Source organism: Eucyclogobius newberryi, unplaced genomic scaffold (assembly GCF_026437365.1).
Source record: "Eucyclogobius newberryi isolate DKJ021-1_F unplaced genomic scaffold, fEucNew1.0.hap1 SCAF_21, whole genome shotgun sequence".
Taxonomy (NCBI): Eukaryota; Metazoa; Chordata; class Actinopteri; order Gobiiformes; family Gobiidae; genus Eucyclogobius; species Eucyclogobius newberryi.
This window is the reverse complement of record NW_027315846.1, coordinates 28,855,034-28,873,320: the sequence shown is the minus strand read 5'-3', so window position 1 is coordinate 28,873,320 and position 18,287 is coordinate 28,855,034. Positions and strand designations below refer to the sequence as shown.

The following is an 18,287-nucleotide window of genomic DNA, read 5'->3' as shown; positions in this document are numbered from 1 at the left end:
TAATTCGATTGTTAAAGAAGTTAAAAATTATTTAAATAATAAGATATTCCTTTATTGTCCACACATGGGGAAATTTTGTAACTATAATCAAATAGTTGGTATGAATTGAATAACTTGCTGATTTCATGTCTACTGAGAGTGAAAAGGACAGTTCTGTAGACCATCGTGTTGCTCCAGGGTCGTCTGCTTGGTTCAGACCTGAGGCCTGTTCTCTCCAGCTGGATTAGAGTATATTGTAACATTTCAGCTCATGTGTGAAGTACATGCACAGATTATTTCAGAAAAATCCAAAATTGTCAGAATGAGCTGTGAAGCCACATTGTAGTACGGCTCATCCAGAGATGCTCATGTCTGGGTTTGTCTGCTTGTGTGAGAAACTGTTCCAGGAGAAGCTCAGCCAGCTTCAGAGGACAGGCCTGTGGTGTAGTACAGGGGCCTGTGGTGTAGTACAGGGGCCTGTGGTGTAGTACAGGGGCCTGTGGTGTAGTACAGGGGCCTGTGGTGTAGTACAGGGGCCTGCGGTGTAGTACAGGGGCCTGCGGTGTAGTACAGGGGCCTGCGGTGTAGTACAGGGGCCTGCGGTGTAGTACAGGGGCCTGTGGTGTAGTACAGGGGCCTGTGGTGTAGTACAGGGGCCTGTGGTGTAGTACAGGGGCCTGTGGTGTAGTACAGGGGCCTGTGGTGTAGTACAGGGGCCTGTGGTGTAGTACAGGGGCCTGTGGTGTAGTACAGGGGCCTGTGGTGTAGTACAGGGGCCTGTGGTGTAGTACAGGGGCCTGTGGTGTAGTACAGGGGCCTGAGGTGTAGTACAGGGGCCTGTGGTGTAGTACAGGGGCCTGTGGTGTAGTACAGGGGCCTGCGGTGTAGTACAGGGGCCTGCGGTGTAGTACAGGGGCCTGCGGTGTAGTACAGGGGCCTGCGGTGTAGTACAGGGGCCTGCGGTGTAGTACAGGGGCCTGCGGTGTAGTACAGGGGCCTGCGGTGTAGTACAGGGGCCTGCGGTGTAGTACAGGGGCCTGCGGTGTAGTACAGGGGCCTGCGGTGTAGTACAGGGGCCTGCGGTGTAGTACAGGGGCCTGTGGTGGATTGACCTCAGGGCAGCTGTGGCTACATTAGTGGTACGCCACACCATAACATGCCATCAAAACGTACTCACAATTTAATTTTGGAGGGAAGTTTGTGGTCAAATCACTACATTCAGCAATAGATGAACACACTGTCCTGACATAGATCCTGTGCATCCTTCTTGACTGTCTTTAGGTGTCCGCTTTGCCCCAACACGCCCCCGGAGAGACCGTGGAGCCTCAGGACATGAAGGTGGCCGGCGTGCTCTTTGACGCAGCTGACGCCAACGCCATCGAAGAGGTGAACCTGGCCTATGAGAATGTGAAGGAGGTGGATGGGCTGGACGTGTCGAAGGAGGGCGTGGAGGCGTGGGAGGCGGCCATGAAGCGCTACGACGAGCGCATCGACCGCGTGGAGACCAGGATCACAGCCAGGCTCCGTGACCAGCTCGGGACCGCCAAGAACGCCAACGAGATGTTCCGGATCTTCTCCCGCTTCAACGCGCTCTTCGTCCGCCCACACATCCGCGGAGCCATCAGGGAGTACCAGACCCAGCTCATCCAGCGTGTGAAGGACGACATCGAGTCTCTGCACGATAAGTTCAAAGTGCAGTATCCGCAGAGTCAGGCCTGTAAGATGAGCCACGTCCGAGATCTGCCGCCCGTGTCCGGCTCCATCATCTGGGCCAAGCAGATCGACCGTCAGCTCACGGCCTACATGAAGAGGGTGGAGGACGTCCTGGGGAAAGGCTGGGAGAACCACGTGGAAGGGCTCAAGCTCAAGCAGGATGGAGACAGCTTCAGGGCCAAGCTCAACACTCAGGAGATCTTTGATGACTGGGCTCGCAAGGTGGGTACTAAACTCTTCCATCCCGCTCCAACACGAGGAGGAGACCTCTGTTTGAAGCTTCTAGGTTTCTTTGATTAGTCTGCTAAGGCGCTGAAGCATTAGCATCAGGTGCTGCTAACTCCTATCGGTGGATGAGCTGGACTTTAGAGACATGTTTCTGCTGCTGCATTAGTTTTATTATTATTGTTTTATTTTATTATAATTATTCCTTATTATTAGTCTCATCAATAGTTTGCTCACAGTTGTATTTGGATTATTTCTGCAGGTTTGACTTAATCCTGTATGGTCCTGAAACTGAGGCTCCAGAGCTCAGAAAACTCCTGTTTTCCCCAACCTCCTATCCCCGCCCACATCCTGTACTTAACTGTGATTATTTGAAAATGAAGACTGAGTGACACATATAGAGTTCTAAAATGTTCCGTAGACACTTGTCAAAAGTAAAAACATCTGATCTGCTGCTTGTTACAGTGAAAAGCGGGGCTTATCACTATGAAGAGGCGGGTCTTATCACTATGAAGAGGCGGGGCTTATCACTATGAAGAGGCGGGGCTTATCACTTTGAAGAGGCGGGGCTTATCACTTTGAAGAGGCGGGGCTTATCACTATGAAGAGGCGGGGCTTATCACGTTGAAGAGGCGGGGCTTATCACTTTGAAGAGGCGGGGCTTATCACTATGAAGAGCTTAAAACTCAGTGCTGTAGTTTTTTAGTTTCTTTAACTAAGCCATTTTAGATCAATATTTACGCTGAATAAACCGTACATCGATGATCTACCAGTACTTGTTTTATAGTTTTATGCCATGTGCCTGAAAAAGTCTTTGAAGTGCATTTTTACTGAAGCAAAGCTTTGTGTTAAAACTGATCAACTGGACGAGTAAAGCCATGTAGTTTGAAGAAGGTATAAAAGAGTCTTTTCCTCCTCCAGGTGCAGCAGCGTAACCTGGGCGTCTCCGGTCGTATCTTCACCATCGAGACGTCCCGCGCTCGCGGCCGCTCCGGCATCATGCTCAAGCTCAAGGTCAACTTCCTCCCAGAGATCATCACTCTGTCCAAGGAAGTGCGCAACCTGAAGTGGCTGAGCTTCAGAGTGCCCCTGGCCATCGTCAACAAAGCCCACCAGGCCAACCAGCTGTACCCCTTTGCCATCTCTCTGATCGAGAGTGTGAGAACCTACGAGCGCACGTGCGAGAAGGTGGAGGAGCGGGCCTCCATCTCCCTGCTGGTGGCCGGCCTGAAGAAGGAGGTCCAGGCTCTGGTCACTGAAGGCATCACCCTGGTGTGGGAGTCTTACAAGCTGGACCCGTATGTGCAGAGGCTGGCAGAGACCGTCTTCAATTTCCAGGAGAAGGTTTGTTATAACAAGCATGTATTCAAATGGAGTTCTTTATCAGTGAACTGTACCAGTCTAATTAAGTCATCCAAAGTGGGCCGTGACAAGTCTAGCTTCCAAAGCAGCATCTGTTTACTCTAGACACGTTTCACATAAACTAGGAATTACTAAATGTCTTTTTGTGAATTGCTCAGGCTTCAGTATAGACCTTGACAAACCTTTTCTGCTAACCACTAGACAACTGTTTGAATTGCAATTATGGCTTTTTAACAACTGAATATTTGTTCTCTAATATCTGTGCTGCCTTCAGGTGGACGACCTGTTGCTGATTGAAGAGAAGATCGATCTGGAGGTGCGCTCCCTGGAGACATGCATGTTCGAGAACAAGACCTTCTCCGACATCCTCAACAGAGTCCAGAAGGCTGTGGACGACCTCAACCTGCACTCTTATTCCAACTTGCCAATCTGGGTCAACAAGCTGGACATTGAGGTCTGAATTCAATATCTACAAAAAATGATCAAGTTAGATTTAAGTGGTTGTGTAATGAGTCCTTTTTCTTCTTGGTAGATTGAGCGCATCCTGGGAGTGCGTCTACAAGCTGGTCTGAAGGCCTGGACTCAAGTGCTGCGAGGACAAGTGGAGGACAAAGCCGACGTAGACATGGACACAGAGACTCCTCAAGTCAGCCACAAGCCTGGAGGCGAGCCCAAGATCAAGGTGTGCAATCTAGCAATCTCTTTAACCCTTCGGGGTCCGGAGCGTTTTTGGCCGTTTTTGGGTACCTTCAATTTTGCCCTGATACACTACATTAAGAAATGTTTACCAGACCAATGTTGGGCATCTTTTTTTTCAGCACAACCTCACCTATATGATCTGTTAGTTAGTTTTTCACTTTGACATACTATTTCAACATACTGGACCTAAACACACACAGAAAACACAAAGTCCGTCTAGAAAAATTATGGTTTTTTCATTGTAAAACCCTCAAATATGCTCAACCAAGCATTTAAAAAGGTTCAAACTGAACCACAAGGTGCAAATATGAACATATAAAAGTATTCTTGTGATATATACAAGCAATAAACCACTATTTACAATCCTCAGGCGTTTTTCTATTTGTGCTACTTCTCAAAACAGTTTTAGTCCAAAATGACACATCACAGGCCTTTACCAGGTCTAAACCAGGTCTAAACCAGGTCTAAACCAGGTCTAAACCAGGTCTAAACCAGGACTAAACCAGGACTAAACCAGGACTAAACCAGGACTAAACCAGGTCTAAACCAGGTCTAACCCAGGACTAACCCAGGACTAACCCAGGACTAAACCAGGACTAAACCAGGTCTAACCCAGGACTAAACCAGGTCTAAACCAGGTCTAAACCAGGTCTAAACTTGATCAACATGAAGTGTGCCCCTCATTTTGCTTCACAACTATATTACTGACAATGAAATACTTGAAATACTAAAACTCTCAGAAACTACTCAAAAACAGCATGATTCCTCTCGTTCGTTCTTCCTCTTTGACTAATTGTCATGTGACTAATGTTTACATCCCTCGTGTGCGTCCTGAACATCCGGGTTAGCAAAGACTAACGTTTTTTTCCGTTTCGTTTTATCACAAAAGACGACAAAGTTATTATAAGAAATGTAACGCGCGCAGAAAAGAGCGCATATTTTTCCGCAAATTTTTAATGGAATTGAAACGTTCATAACGTTGGTTTTATCTGGTGGATTCGAAAAAAACAAAAACTCAGATGTTGCTACGGGTCTCCACTTCCGTATGACGTCAACGGCAGCCGTCTACGTTGCTTGGTTTTCATGCTACACGGTCCTAAAGCCGACCATGTTTTCACACGCGCCGGCGCGGGCGTCGACCCCGAAGGGTTAATACCAGCTTCACACTGCTCAGCTCAATTCAATTTATTTTTGTAACGCCCTAAATCATAACAGTAGTTTCCTCGAGGGCGACAGTGAAAAACGATTAAAGGATGTTTATAGGGACTTGGCAATGTCCCAGCATCCCGTGTCCTTAGACAAATGTCCCAGCACCCCTGTCCTTAGACCCTCCTTCACCTCTTTGGGAAAAAGTATAAACCTGGAGGAGTTCAACAGTGAAGGAGAGATCTGACTCTCACAGATGGACAGGAGGACGCGAGAGAGACAGAGGAGCTGGAGCCACTCTCTATAAAGCTCAAGCTGCCATACTTCCCCCATAGTTGCTCCTAGGGCAGCAGAGCTGAAACTGTAGCTTTATATTTCTGTTCCTAACTGGTCTGACCATAAGTCATTTCAAAGAGGAACGTTTTAGGCCTGGACTTAAATGAAGAGACTGTGTCGGCCTCTTTAACGTGGACAGGAGCTGATTCCATAACACAGGAGCTCTACCTCCTACTGTGCTTTTAGAGACTCTTGGGACCACCAGAAGGCTCTACCTCCTACTGTGCTTTTAGAGACTCTTGGGACCACCAGAGGGCTCTACCTCCTACTGAGCTTTTAGAGACTCTTGGGCCAGGGTTAGAATTGAATTGAATTTGAATCTGATCGTGTTTTCATCTTGGGTTAGAGTTGTCCCTGACCTGTGTGAAGAGGCTGAATCAGACTTTTGGTAATGCGGCCCAGGACACTTTACAAACTTTCTGGAGGTGGAAAGTCCCAGACATAATTCCATGGAAAAAGAAAGTCAAAACAATATTTCTGAACATTCTTCATGGAGATGGATTCATCTTCTGTCAGTCTGGGGAGTAACAGCCAAAGGAACGACATTCCCTTGGAAACAAGACAGAGGAGGCTCCTCCTCCAGGTCAAGTTCAAGTTGGGTTTGTGGAGATGTAAACTTGCACACAATTGGTGCAATTTAACATTAAAAATAAATTAACCTAACTTTAAATTTTACCTTAAAAAATAGACTAAAAATAGGCTAAAATGAAAAAAATAAATTCAAGTAGAATTGACTATTGGTGCTGGCTCTTTAAGCTTGTCTGTGTCTACAGCTCGTTCTCTGCTCCACATCAGATACTTCAGACTGTTGTCTTCTCACATGAAATCTGAGTCATATTTTGTTTGCAATATGCACCTAACCCGCCGGATAAAAATCTGCTTTGAGCATCAAGACCTGCAGTGTGAACGTGGCCTGAGTGCAAGCTAATGTTCAGACGTCATCGGGGCTGAGCTGGTTTTGTGTTTTCTAGAATGTGGTCCACGAGTTGAGGATCACCAACCAAGTGATCTACCTGAACCCGCCGCTTGAAGACTGCCGGTACAAGCTCTACCAGGAGATGTTCACCTGGAAGATGGTCATCCTGTCCCTGCCCCGCATTCAGAGCCAGAGATATCAGGTCAGTGGTGGAAAGCAGTCGGCAATTAACTTTCATTCATCTTCATTATGATTTTCTTTTCTTTTCTAGGTTGGAGTCCACTATGAGCTCTCGGAGGAGGAAAAGTTTTACCGAAATGCCCTGACCCGAATGCCAGATGGTCCTGCCGCGCTGGAGGAGGCCTACAATGCTATGGAGGACATTGTGGATGAGGTGGAGAAGTATGTGAAGGTAAGTGTTTGTTGTCTATTGTATGATTTATATTGTACGTTTAATAATGGTCTCCTTAATCTCTGTGTGCTTCAGGTTTGGCTGCAGTACCAGTGCTTGTGGGACATGCAGGCAGAGAACATCTACAACCGTCTGGGTGAAGACCTGACTAAATGGCAGGCTCTGCTGGTCCAGATCCGCAAAGCTCGAGGGACCTTCGACAATGCGGAGACCAGGAAGGAGTTTGGGCCTGTGGTCATCGACTACGGCAAGGTAAGGCTTTTCCACATGACTCAAAGAAGACTATAGACTTCTCCATGTACCGTTCAGTAAAGCGGAGCCCATTCTGTTCAATAGGTCCAGTCTAAAGTCAACCTGAAATACGACTCATGGCACAAAGAGGTGCTGAGCAAGTTCGGTCAGATGCTGGGTCAGAACATGCAGGACTTCCATGCTCAGATCTCCAAGGTAAGGCTCTGGCTGCTGACCGTCTCAGCAGTAGGTAGTGTTAGGTAGTCTATCAGACATGTGTTAGTACAACTTTACATTTTTTAACGTTCTGTTTCCTTTCTAGTCGCGCCAAGATCTGGAGCAGCACTCTGTGGACACAGCAAGTACCTCAGACGCAGTCAACTTCATCACATATGTGCAGACCCTAAAGCGCAAACTCAAACAGTATGAGAAGAGCGTGGATGTAAGTCTTGTACTTCTTCTATGATCATTAGTGTTCTGTCCTTAGTACCACTTCATGTTGTTCATGTACGTGCCATTCTGCTGCTGTAGATGTTCCGTAATGGTCAGCGCCTGCTGGAGAAGCAGAGGTTCCAGTTTCCTCCCTCGTGGTTGTACATTGACAACATTGAAGGTGAATGGGGCGCCTTCAGCGACATCATGAAGCGCAAAGACACGGCCATTCAGCAGCAGGTGGCCAACCTGCAGCTGAAGATTGTCCAGGAGGATAAGGCTGTGGAGAACCGCACCACGGATCTGCTCAATGACTGGGAGAAGACCAAGCCTGTGGCTGTAAGAGCTACACTTGTACCATTACATTTAACAGCCGATTTTTGTTTTTGTGTTACTTTTAATGACGGTCGGCAGCAACTGAAAAGGTACATTACTGCCACCTGCTGTAGTTGTACGTCTTCAAAGTCTGTGTTTTACACTATACCGTAAAACCAAACAAAAAAAGGAGCGGGAGAGAAAGAGAGAGACCAAATCAATATTCTATTCTATATTCTAATAATAAATAGATTCTATATTCTTATGCTGGCTGTATGTGGGAAAGTGACTCTGCTTGTTTCTCTGTCAGGGTAACCTACGTCCTGAGGAAGCGCTCCAGTCTCTGACCATCTACGAAGGAAACTTCAGCCGTCTCAAAGTGGAGAGGGAGAAGTGTGCTCGGGCCAAAGAGGCTCTGGAGCTCACCGACACTGGCCTGCTCAGCGGGAGCGAGGAGCGGGTGCAGGTAACACTGGCACCACAACATCCAACAGACAAACGCTTCTACATACAAACTGGTCTCATTCACTTTAAGGGGCTGTACCTGGTTTTGACTCATTCGAAACGGAACAGAAACTGAAAAACAGAACTGGTTGATGTTAAACTCTTCACAGCTCCTCATTCATTGCTCACTTTCATAATGCACCCCAAATATTCACCCAGATGAGTTTAGAAGCTCTTTTCACCAGTCCTCAGACAGTTTTGCCGTCCCGGGTGAAGCTTACAAACATTAGCATGCTATCGGTGCACTTTCTGCTTCTGGGAGAATAAAAGCCTGAATAGATGCTTTTACATCTGTAATGTAGCTACACAGATTTTACTTTGTTACATAAAAAACTGATGAATGAACCAGTTCTGTTATTGACCTTTCAAGAGTGTAAAGTTTGATGTATTGCTGTGTGGTTTGACTTTCAGGTGGCTTTGGAGGAGCTCCATGATCTGAAAGAGGTGTGGTCAGAGCTTTCTAAGATCTGGGAGCAAATTGACCAGATGAAAGAGCAGCCCTGGGTGTCTGTGCAACCTCGAAAGGTACATTAGAAATCAAATGTAGAACATTAAATAAACGTACATTCCACTTCATGCCGCTTCATTCATACATTTTTGTGAACTTTAGCTTCGTCAAAACTTGGACGCTCTCCTGAACCAACTGAAGAACTTCCAGGCACGACTTCGGCAGTATGCCTCCTACGAATACATCCAAAGGATGCTTAAAGGATACCTGAAGGTCTGGACCAATTTACCCTGAACACTTGTTAATCCTAATCTGAGGTGGACTTAAACTTGACTCCTTATGTCTGCGTACAGGTGAACATGCTGGTGATCGAGCTGAAATCTGAAGCTCTGAAGGACCGTCACTGGAAGCAGCTGATGAAGCGTCTCCACGTGAACTGGGTGCTGTCGGAGCTCACCCTGGGCCAGCTGTGGGACGTGGACCTGCAGAGGAATGAGATGGTGGTCAAGGACGTTCTGCTGGTGGCACAGGGAGAGATGGCCCTGGAGGAGTTCCTCAAACAGGTACAGAAAGTGGACAAATGAAGTTGAAAGTGATCTATTCTTGTACATTTAGTACTAAAACGTAGGCACTTGTGTGGAAGATGTGGATGTTTTTATGTTGGTGGGTTTTACATTTCACTCTCAAGAAGTCACCTTTGCTTTTTATTTTCTTAGTGAGGAAAGTGTGAGTAATGAATTGTATGATATTCGAACAAACTCTAATCCACAAATGTCATGTTTTGGCTGATCAGATCCGGGAAGTGTGGAACTCGTATGAGCTGGACCTGATAAACTACCAGAACAAGTGCCGTCTGATTCGAGGCTGGGACGACCTCTTCAACAAGGTCAAGGAGCATATCAACAGTGTGTCCGCAATGAAGCTCTCGCCCTACTACAAGGTCTGCTCCAGCCTTCATCATACAGCAGAAAACACAAAAGCACAGTGACTTACAAGAGATGTCTCTGCAGGTGTTTGAGGAGGACGCCCTGAGCTGGGAGGACAAGCTGAACCGCATCATGGCGCTGTTCGATGTGTGGATCGATGTGCAGAGGCGCTGGGTCTACCTGGAGGGCATCTTCACCGGCAGCGCAGACATCAAGCACCTGCTCCCTGTGGAGACGCAGCGGTTCCAGAGGTAACGGACTGTATTAGCTTGTCAATGCGTGTGATGGTCAGCTCACTGAAGCTGAGCAGGGCAGGGCCTGGTTAGTACTGGGATGGGAGACTGTTGGAACACCAGGTGCCATAATGGGGTGCTAGAGAAAATGTTGTGTCCTTAGGTCAGACACTTCACCCTCACTGCCTAGTTAAGTGCTGTGAGTGCCTCGAAGGTGGGACAAAGTGTAATAATATAAAATGAATAACTATTGTAGAGCCTTTCGGACAAAAGGTAAAACTTTCTCTTTGTTTTTTTTTAGCATCAGCACAGAGTTTCTGGCACTCATGAAGAAGGTGACCAAGTCTCCTTTGGTAATGGATGTGCTGAACATTCAGGGAGTGCAGAGGTCCCTGGAGCGCCTGGCTGACCTCCTCGGGAAAATCCAGAAAGCTCTGGGAGAGTACCTGGAGAGGGAGAGGTCCTCCTTCCCCAGGTATTAAAAGAGGAACATCAATTGTTGTGTTCAACGTTTTTTTCTTATTTCATTCTCATTATCTTTCCAGATTCTACTTTGTGGGAGATGAAGACCTTCTTGAGATCATCGGAAACAGCAAAAATGTGGCCAAACTGCAGAAACACTTCAAGAAGATGTTTGCTGGTGTGTCCAGCATTCTGCTAAATGAGGACAACACAGTGGTGCTGGGGATCTGCTCCAGAGAGGGAGAGGAGATCCTTTACAAGACCCCAGTCTCCATCACAGAGCACCCTAAGATCAATGAGTGGCTGACCCTGGTGGAGAAGGAGATGAGGGTGACACTGGCCAAGCTGCTGGCAGAGTCTGTCACTGAGGTCACAGGCTTCAACCAGGGCACAGCAGTGGACCTGAGCCAGTACATCAACTGGATCGACCGCTATCAGGTCCAAGCAATGCTAAAGACCTAGAATAGAACACATGATGTATGAGGAGTGTAACACTAACTCCTCCCACAGGCCCAGCTGGTGGTGCTGTCCACACAGATCGCCTGGTCTGAGAACGTCGAGTCTGCCCTGACCACCATTTCTGGAGGAGAAGACATGACGCCCATGCAGGGGGTACAGTCTAATGTGGAGGCCACCTTGAACGTGCTGGCCGACACCGTGCTGATGGAGCAGCCGCCTCTGCGCAGGAGGAAGCTAGAGCACCTGGTCTGTACTGTGTGTGTGGTTTGGGGTCTGGGGTGTGTGTTGACTTCCTAACATAGGGCTGTTTTCTCAGATCACAGAGCTGGTGCACCAGCGTGACGTGACGAGGAGTCTCATCAAGAACAAGATCGACAACCCCAAGTCCTTCGAGTGGCTCAGCCAGATGCGCTTCTACTTTGACCCCAAACAGACCGACGTCCTACAGCAACTGTCCATTCAGATGGCCAACGCCAAGTTCAACTACGGCTTTGAGTACCTGGGCGTCCAGGACAAACTGGTGCAGACTCCTCTGACTGACCGCTGCTACCTGACCATGACTCAGGCACTGGAGGCTCGCCTGGGAGGCTCACCATTTGGTAAGTATAAAGTGGTTCTGTCGGTATGTTGTAGGATGACAATACTAAATCAGTATATTTGTTTGTGTCTAGGCCCTGCCGGCACAGGAAAGACTGAGTCTGTCAAAGCTCTTGGTCACCAGCTTGGCCGCTTTGTCCTGGTCTTCAACTGTGATGAGACTTTTGATTTCCAGGTTTGTCCATGCATTGCTTTTCTTTGAAAACCCTGAGCTATATGAGTTTGCTGTGAACCCCGGTCCTTGTGTGCAGGCCATGGGTCGTATCTTCGTGGGTCTGTGCCAGGTCGGCGCGTGGGGCTGTTTTGACGAGTTCAACCGTCTGGAGGAGAGGATGCTGTCAGCCGTGTCTCAGCAAGTGCAGTTCATCCAAGTGGCTCTAAGGGAGCACAGCAACCCCAACCGGGACAGGAGTAAGTCCTCAGTCCTGCAGGAAACTGTCAGGTGAATTGCATGCTCTCATGTTCTAAACCTTCTGCCCCTCAGGTGTCCCAGTGACCACAGAGCTGCTGAACAAGCAGGTAAAGGTGAGCCCCGACATGGCCATCTTCATCACCATGAACCCTGGCTACGCAGGCCGCTCCAACCTGCCCGACAACCTCAAGAAGCTCTTCAGGAGCCTGGCCATGACCAAGCCTGACCGCCAGCTCATTGCCCAGGTCATGCTCTACTCCCAGGGCTTCCGCACCGCCGAGATCCTGGCCAAGAAAATCGTGCCATTCTTCAAGTAGGATTTTACTTAACCATTCCCATTTGAAATGTCCACATTTTCTCACTCTCTTTTGACTCCAGGTTGTGTGACGAGCAGCTGTCCTCCCAGAGCCACTATGACTTTGGGCTTCGGGCCCTGAAGAGCGTGCTGATCAGTGCGGGTAATGTCAAACGTGAGCGCATCCAGAGAATCAAGAGGGAGAAGCTGGAGCGCGGAGAGGTTGTGGACGAGAACGAGATCGCAGAGAACCTCCCAGAGCAGGAGGTATGGTTCCTCTGATGCACACATCGCCAAACAGAACCATAGTGTATGAGCTCTTCCATTCTCATATTTCCCTTGATCAGATCCTGATCCAGAGTGTGTGTGAGACCATGGTGCCTAAACTGGTGGCAGAAGATATCCCCCTGCTGTTCAGCCTGCTGTCAGACGTGTTCCCCGGAGTGCAGTACCATCGCGGAGAGATGACCGCTCTGAGGGAGGAGCTCAAGAAGGTGTGCTGCGAGATGTACATGACCTATGGAGACGGCGACGACGTGGGCAGCATGTGGGTCGAGAAGGTACGTACTGCAGTCTGAAGATCGGAAATGACATACAATACAGTATTACTCCAACACGAAGGACTCGATCAAATACAACTGAGTAGAGTCACAGTGAGAAGAACATTGTGTAAAAGTCCATTTTACACTGTAGCCATTAGTTGTGTTGTGCATTTAAACTATAGGTTAAACTATAGACCTATTACAAATCAAGTGAAGGTCAGCTCTGTTGTGTTTGGTGAATGTGTCCAGGTGCTGCAGCTGTACCAGATCACTCAGATCAACCACGGGCTGATGATGGTGGGGCCCTCGGGCAGTGGGAAGACTATGGCCTGGAGGGTGTTGCTCAAAGCCCTGGAGAGGCTGGAGGGAATGGAAGGGGTGGCTCACATCATCGACCCCAAAGCCATCAGCAAAGACCACCTGTACGGGACCCTGGACCCCAACACGCGCGAGTGGACGGATGGGCTCTTCACGCACATCCTCAGGAAGTCCGTGTCTTTTCTACCCATTCTTTTATTATCACCTGCACAAAGTTCTGTCCTCAAACCTGTCATGTTGGCAGGATTCTATGCTTTTAATCATCATTTTCATAATTGGATGATTTTCACAGCCAATACCAAGCTCAGTTCAGTTCAATACCTCTCCCCTCTGCTCCTGCTGCTGGTGCTTTAAGACCTGTGCCTGAAATGGAAAAAGACTGTTATGTTTAAACTAAGGTTCACCTTTGACAATTTAACTTATTTGTTTATGAGAACTTGGAAGACATTTACAAGTATTCACTCACTCACTTGATTATTGAAAAGAGTTTAATAAGCTCTTACAGCCATTTTGAAGATGGTTTGATATTGCATGTCTTTTGTTAATGGCATGTTAACATTTCCAAGGTCTTTTTTACGCCATTTACAAATGCTAGTAAAATACTTTAGCATAAACAAATAATTATTGCACATTTATGTCTTATAAGTTGTTATTTTAAAGCTTTACCAGAAGATCTTGGGAACAATTAACTTGATAACTACTAATCTTTACCACTAAACTTCTTCAGGATCATTGACAATGTCCGAGGGGAGCTTCAGAAGAGGCAGTGGATCATCTTTGACGGTGATGTGGATCCAGAGTGGGTGGAGAATCTCAACTCTGTGCTGGACGACAACAAGCTGCTGACCCTGCCCAACGGAGAGCGCCTCAGCCTGCCACCCAACGTACGTCCTCCGGCTGCCAAAGCCTGTCAGAAAGTAGATCCAAAAGGATGTCTTAAATGTCTGTCTGCTTCCTCCAGGTGCGTGTGATGTTTGAGGTGCAGGACCTGAAGTATGCCACCCTGGCCACCGTGTCACGTTGTGGGATGGTGTGGTTCAGCGAGGACGTCCTGAGTACAGACATGATCTTTAACAACTTCCTGGCCCGTCTCCGCAGCATCCCGCTGGATGAAGGAGAGGACGAGGCCCAGCGCAATAGGAAGGGCACTGAGGACGAGGATGAAGCTGCCTCGCCCATGCTGCAGGTGAGGGAGACGGGTGCTCTATGCTATGGCACAAGAGAACACCTCTGTCTCCTGCTGTTTTTGTCGGGTTTGAGACCACAAACCTGATGTGTTAATCCTGTCTCTTTAACGGAGATGGATCAAACATGTACGACTAATACTGCCACTTTTTCAGGGATGTCGAGATGATTAGGTCAACTGCAGCGCCGGCCCGCTTGCTTGCGGCCCGGCCCGCTTGCTTGCGGCCCGCAGCTCCGAGCTCCGGCCCGCAGCTCCGGCCCGCAGCTCTGAGCCGCTGCTCAAATACAATGAAATGTGCAGTTGCATAATCCTTGGCATCATTGTTTTAACTGGAACATTCATTTTTGCAACATTGTTTCTGTAGAAAGAAAGCGAGTCGTTATCTTTCCATCTTTTGTGTCAGTATAACACATCGGGGCTTCTCATCTTCTCAAGACTGGACTTGTGAATGTTCTGTTGTAGATCCAGCGTGACTCGGTGAGCATCCTGCAGCCCTACTTCACCTCCACTGGTCTGGTGATCAAGGCCCTGGAGCACGCCTCAAAGATGGAGCACATTATGGACTTCACCCGCCTGCGCTGCCTGGGCTCCCTGTTCTCCATGCTGCACCAGGCCTGTCGCAACGTGGCCCAGTACAACAACAACCACCCCGACTTCCCCATGCCCATCGACCAGCTGGAGAGATACATGCAGGTTTGGATCCAATTTATTATAATAAAGCTATAATATAGGTCTAGCCAAATCTCCCATTTATTCATGTATTCAAACAATCACAACACGCTGCTTCCCTCTAATACTTTAAACTTTTTAAGATCCAGTGGAGGGATCAGAAGATCTTTATTGCTGTCATTGGAGAACAAAAATCTCAAACTAATATTATTAGTGAAGGCTGGAAAAGTTTAGAGAAGCACAATACCTCCTTTTGAAATCATGTCCCATGACCTCTGTGCAGAGGTACTTGATCTACGCCGTCCTCTGGTCCTTCTCTGGTGATGGCCGTCTGAAAATGAGAGCTGAGCTTGGAGAGTACATCCGGCGCATTACCACCGTGCCCCTGCCCAGCGCACCCAACGTGCCCATCATTGACTACGAGGTACAGCCGCAGCCTTCAGACTGCCTCGGCTCTGTCAGTGCCAAACTAATGTTCCCTTGGCCCTGTCCGTAGGTGTGCATCTCCGGAGAGTGGCAGTCCTGGCAGGGGAAGGTTCCGCAGATCGAGGTGGAGACCCACAAGGTGGCCTCCCCCGACGTGGTGGTACCGACCCTGGACACGGTGCGTCACGAGGCCCTGCTCTACACCTGGCTGGCCGAGCACAAGCCCCTGGTTCTGTGCGGACCGCCCGGATCCGGAAAGACTATGACCCTGTTCAGCGCACTGCGAGCTCTGCCGGACATGGAGGTATGAAATGTAACATGTGTCCAGATAGTGTCCAGATAGTGTCCAGATAGTGTCCAGATAGTGTCCAGATAGTGTCCAGATAGTGTCCAGATGGTGGACTGTAATTCATTTAAAATCAAATGATCCTGCCTCATTTTGTCAACTAGTATCTGGTGATACTTTTGATAACCCTGGCCTGTAGTTCTGACCTCTGCAAACCTGTTCTGACATGTATCATGATACTACACTAACCTAGTGATTTGAATGGTAATGCTCACAATGCTTGTCAGGAAAACTGCTGTTAGCTCTTTTTCCCCTGAGGGCTGTCGGATCCTCAGGTTGTAAGTCCTGCTCCTGCCATTCTTTTGACTGTTAATTGTAGCTGCTGTAGCGCTCCACAGACCTTTGGAGTAACTGGTTTGTTGGTCATTTCTAGGTGGTGGGCCTGAACTTCTCCAGCGCCACCACCCCTGAGCTGCTCCTGAAGACGTTCGACCACTACTGCGAGTACCGCCGGACTCCCAACGGCGTGGTGCTGGCCCCTGTGCAGCTGGGCAAGTGGTTGGTTCTGTTCTGTGACGAGATCAACCTGCCTGACATGGACAAGTACGGCACGCAGAGGGTCATCTCCTTCATCCGACAGGTGCAACTGACCATTATACTGGTCCACTTTACACATTATCATTGAGAATTCCCTTCATTTGTAAAGATCCTCTTCAGTTAAAATGTACAGAATAATCAAAAAGTTTATTCTTTATTGACATTTTGATTTTAATAATGCCACTGTCTTAGTTATAAAAATGACTTTTCGTTTGTGTTTTTTCTTTCTACGTTTACGGCAATATTCTACAGGCCAATAAAACTGAACACAGACGGATTGTGCTAAAATCCTAAGGACAAGATGCCGACACAAAAACCGAGCAATGTAGTTTATTCTATCCAATGCAGTGAGGAAAGTTGTAAAGAACGGTACATGGGAGAGACTAAACAGCCTCTGAACAAGAGGCTTTATCAGCACAGAAGACATGCAAGTTCAGGACCACAGAGCGCCGTGCATCTCCATCTTAAAGACACAAACCACTCTATTAAAGACAGTGAGGAGAAGATTCTAAGCAGGAGAAAAGATGGTTTGAAAGAAGAGTTAAAGAGGCAATGTTTGGTTAAAAAAGAGAATCCGTCCTTAAACAGAACTGGAGGTTTAAGATTCAACCTACCGGTCGTATACAACGGTGTCTTGAAACCCTGGAGCGGTAGACGCAGGGCATTCTGATGCTAATCAGGTACTCGGTGAGGAGGGAGCCAAAGTCCGTTTACAATAGGATGTAGATGGCCCATTACAGGGCTGTTAGTTTATAAAGAAGGTAGTTTCAAGTGAAACCAAATACTCCCTTTATCAGGAGGTCCCGCCCGATTGGCTTGGCCTACTCGGAGTAGGATATAAAATCTGAGTTCCCAGTACTTGAATCGCAGATGGAGAATGACTCTAGGAGAAGTGTTGAAATGTCTTTTTCTAAAATGGAACACTCCTGGATGAATGAGGGATTACACCGATTTACAATGCAAGAGGTTCATAAGTCTAGTCGCTGATCAAAATCATCAGATTAATCCTTGACAAATAATGTTTAAAATATTTCATGGTAAAGTGAAACGTCCACAATTGGAAAGCTAACCTGCCTCTGATTGATATGTGCTTCTCTGAAATGACTTCTACACAATATCAGTCTGGAGGCTCTCGCTGAGGGCAGTCGAATGTCATGATGAATATTTGAAAGTCACAACAACAGGAACAAGCATTAAATCAATTGGGGCTGCAGCTATCGATACTTTAACCAAGTAATTCATTGATTATTTTCTTAAATTAATTGAGAAATCTGTTTATTTTTTGTACATTCTGTAAACCATTTAGCGGGAGCTGCATTTTGCCAGTTTGCGGCGTTGGCTCCGTGTGCCATTCACTTTGGCGTCCATGTTATAACATGGGCGTGGTCCTCGTGCTGTTTCCATGGATGTATTTGTTGTTTCAAGGCGTAACAGAGACAGGGCAGCTCGGGTCACCATGCTCTTCCACACACAAAACTCTTCCCAGTCACACGCTCGCTCTCCTCTGCTGTGCTTAAAGGTCCCATATCATGCTATTTCCCCCGTTGCCCCGTCGGGCACGGGGGAGTGGGGGGTGTTACAGGGACAGAGTGCTTCCTGGAGGAGGGGCTGAAACAGGGAATCATGCTACAGCACTCACCAGGCTGACTCATCCTGGTGAGTAGCCCCCGTTCGTCTGCTCAGCCGAGGGGAAGGATAGAGACTGTTCTCTAGCTAAAGACTGCAGAAATCAATCAAAAAACCTCATGAGGCACCAATAGCACTGCAAGAAGATTAAAAGCTTTGAAAAGTGGATTTTGCATGAGATGGGACCTTAAAGTTGCTGCCGGTTTGAGCAGAAAGAGATCCGTGTGAAACAAAAGCACCACAAGTCGTTCCATCCGCGCGCCTCAGATTCACATGATTTTCAATCAAATATGTTAATTAAACGAATCATCGAGGCAATAAGATAATAATCATCAAAGCCTTTTTCTAATCAAATTACTCTAGTAATCGTTGCGGCCCTAAAATCAAACGTTTGTTAAACCCAGAGAAAATGAGCCAAATCGTGTTCATGTTTGTTTGTTTTACCCGAGCGGCAACACGAGCTCTGGGCTGGAAGAGGTGAAAAGTGCTGCTAAACTCGTCTGTGTGAATATTTGAGGTGCATTAGGACAGTGAG

At 47.6% G+C, this 18,287-nt stretch overlaps 2 protein-coding genes across 5 annotated transcripts in view; one reads left to right on the top strand and one right to left on the bottom strand.

Annotated features, from left to right (window-relative positions):
• LOC140370223 (protein NLRC3-like) overlaps positions 1 to 18,287 on the bottom strand; it is a 300,708-nt gene that overhangs the window by 31,021 nt on the left and 251,400 nt on the right. The window lies entirely within an intron of this gene.
• Positions 1 to 18,287, top strand: part of dync1h1 (dynein, cytoplasmic 1, heavy chain 1) — a 71,894-nt gene that overhangs the window by 10,909 nt on the left and 42,698 nt on the right. For both annotated transcript variants that reach the window (XM_072457275.1, XM_072457274.1), the window contains exons 8-39: positions 1,261 to 1,914; positions 2,839 to 3,261; positions 3,554 to 3,733; positions 3,812 to 3,961; positions 6,432 to 6,578; positions 6,648 to 6,788; positions 6,864 to 7,040; positions 7,125 to 7,235; positions 7,342 to 7,461; positions 7,551 to 7,790; positions 8,077 to 8,232; positions 8,682 to 8,795; positions 8,881 to 8,991; positions 9,072 to 9,281; positions 9,512 to 9,658; positions 9,729 to 9,895; positions 10,179 to 10,352; positions 10,423 to 10,777; positions 10,850 to 11,044; positions 11,115 to 11,397; positions 11,470 to 11,570; positions 11,647 to 11,806; positions 11,880 to 12,120; positions 12,186 to 12,369; positions 12,450 to 12,662; positions 12,894 to 13,132; positions 13,690 to 13,846; positions 13,924 to 14,148; positions 14,611 to 14,841; positions 15,101 to 15,241; positions 15,314 to 15,547; positions 15,963 to 16,169. In XM_072457275.1, the coding sequence (XP_072313376.1) occupies positions 1,261 to 1,914; positions 2,839 to 3,261; positions 3,554 to 3,733; positions 3,812 to 3,961; positions 6,432 to 6,578; positions 6,648 to 6,788; positions 6,864 to 7,040; positions 7,125 to 7,235; positions 7,342 to 7,461; positions 7,551 to 7,790; positions 8,077 to 8,232; positions 8,682 to 8,795; positions 8,881 to 8,991; positions 9,072 to 9,281; positions 9,512 to 9,658; positions 9,729 to 9,895; positions 10,179 to 10,352; positions 10,423 to 10,777; positions 10,850 to 11,044; positions 11,115 to 11,397; positions 11,470 to 11,570; positions 11,647 to 11,806; positions 11,880 to 12,120; positions 12,186 to 12,369; positions 12,450 to 12,662; positions 12,894 to 13,132; positions 13,690 to 13,846; positions 13,924 to 14,148; positions 14,611 to 14,841; positions 15,101 to 15,241; positions 15,314 to 15,547; positions 15,963 to 16,169 (6,588 nt within the window). The remainder of the gene's footprint in view (positions 1 to 1,260; positions 1,915 to 2,838; positions 3,262 to 3,553; positions 3,734 to 3,811; positions 3,962 to 6,431; positions 6,579 to 6,647; positions 6,789 to 6,863; positions 7,041 to 7,124; positions 7,236 to 7,341; positions 7,462 to 7,550; positions 7,791 to 8,076; positions 8,233 to 8,681; positions 8,796 to 8,880; positions 8,992 to 9,071; positions 9,282 to 9,511; positions 9,659 to 9,728; positions 9,896 to 10,178; positions 10,353 to 10,422; positions 10,778 to 10,849; positions 11,045 to 11,114; positions 11,398 to 11,469; positions 11,571 to 11,646; positions 11,807 to 11,879; positions 12,121 to 12,185; positions 12,370 to 12,449; positions 12,663 to 12,893; positions 13,133 to 13,689; positions 13,847 to 13,923; positions 14,149 to 14,610; positions 14,842 to 15,100; positions 15,242 to 15,313; positions 15,548 to 15,962; positions 16,170 to 18,287) is intronic.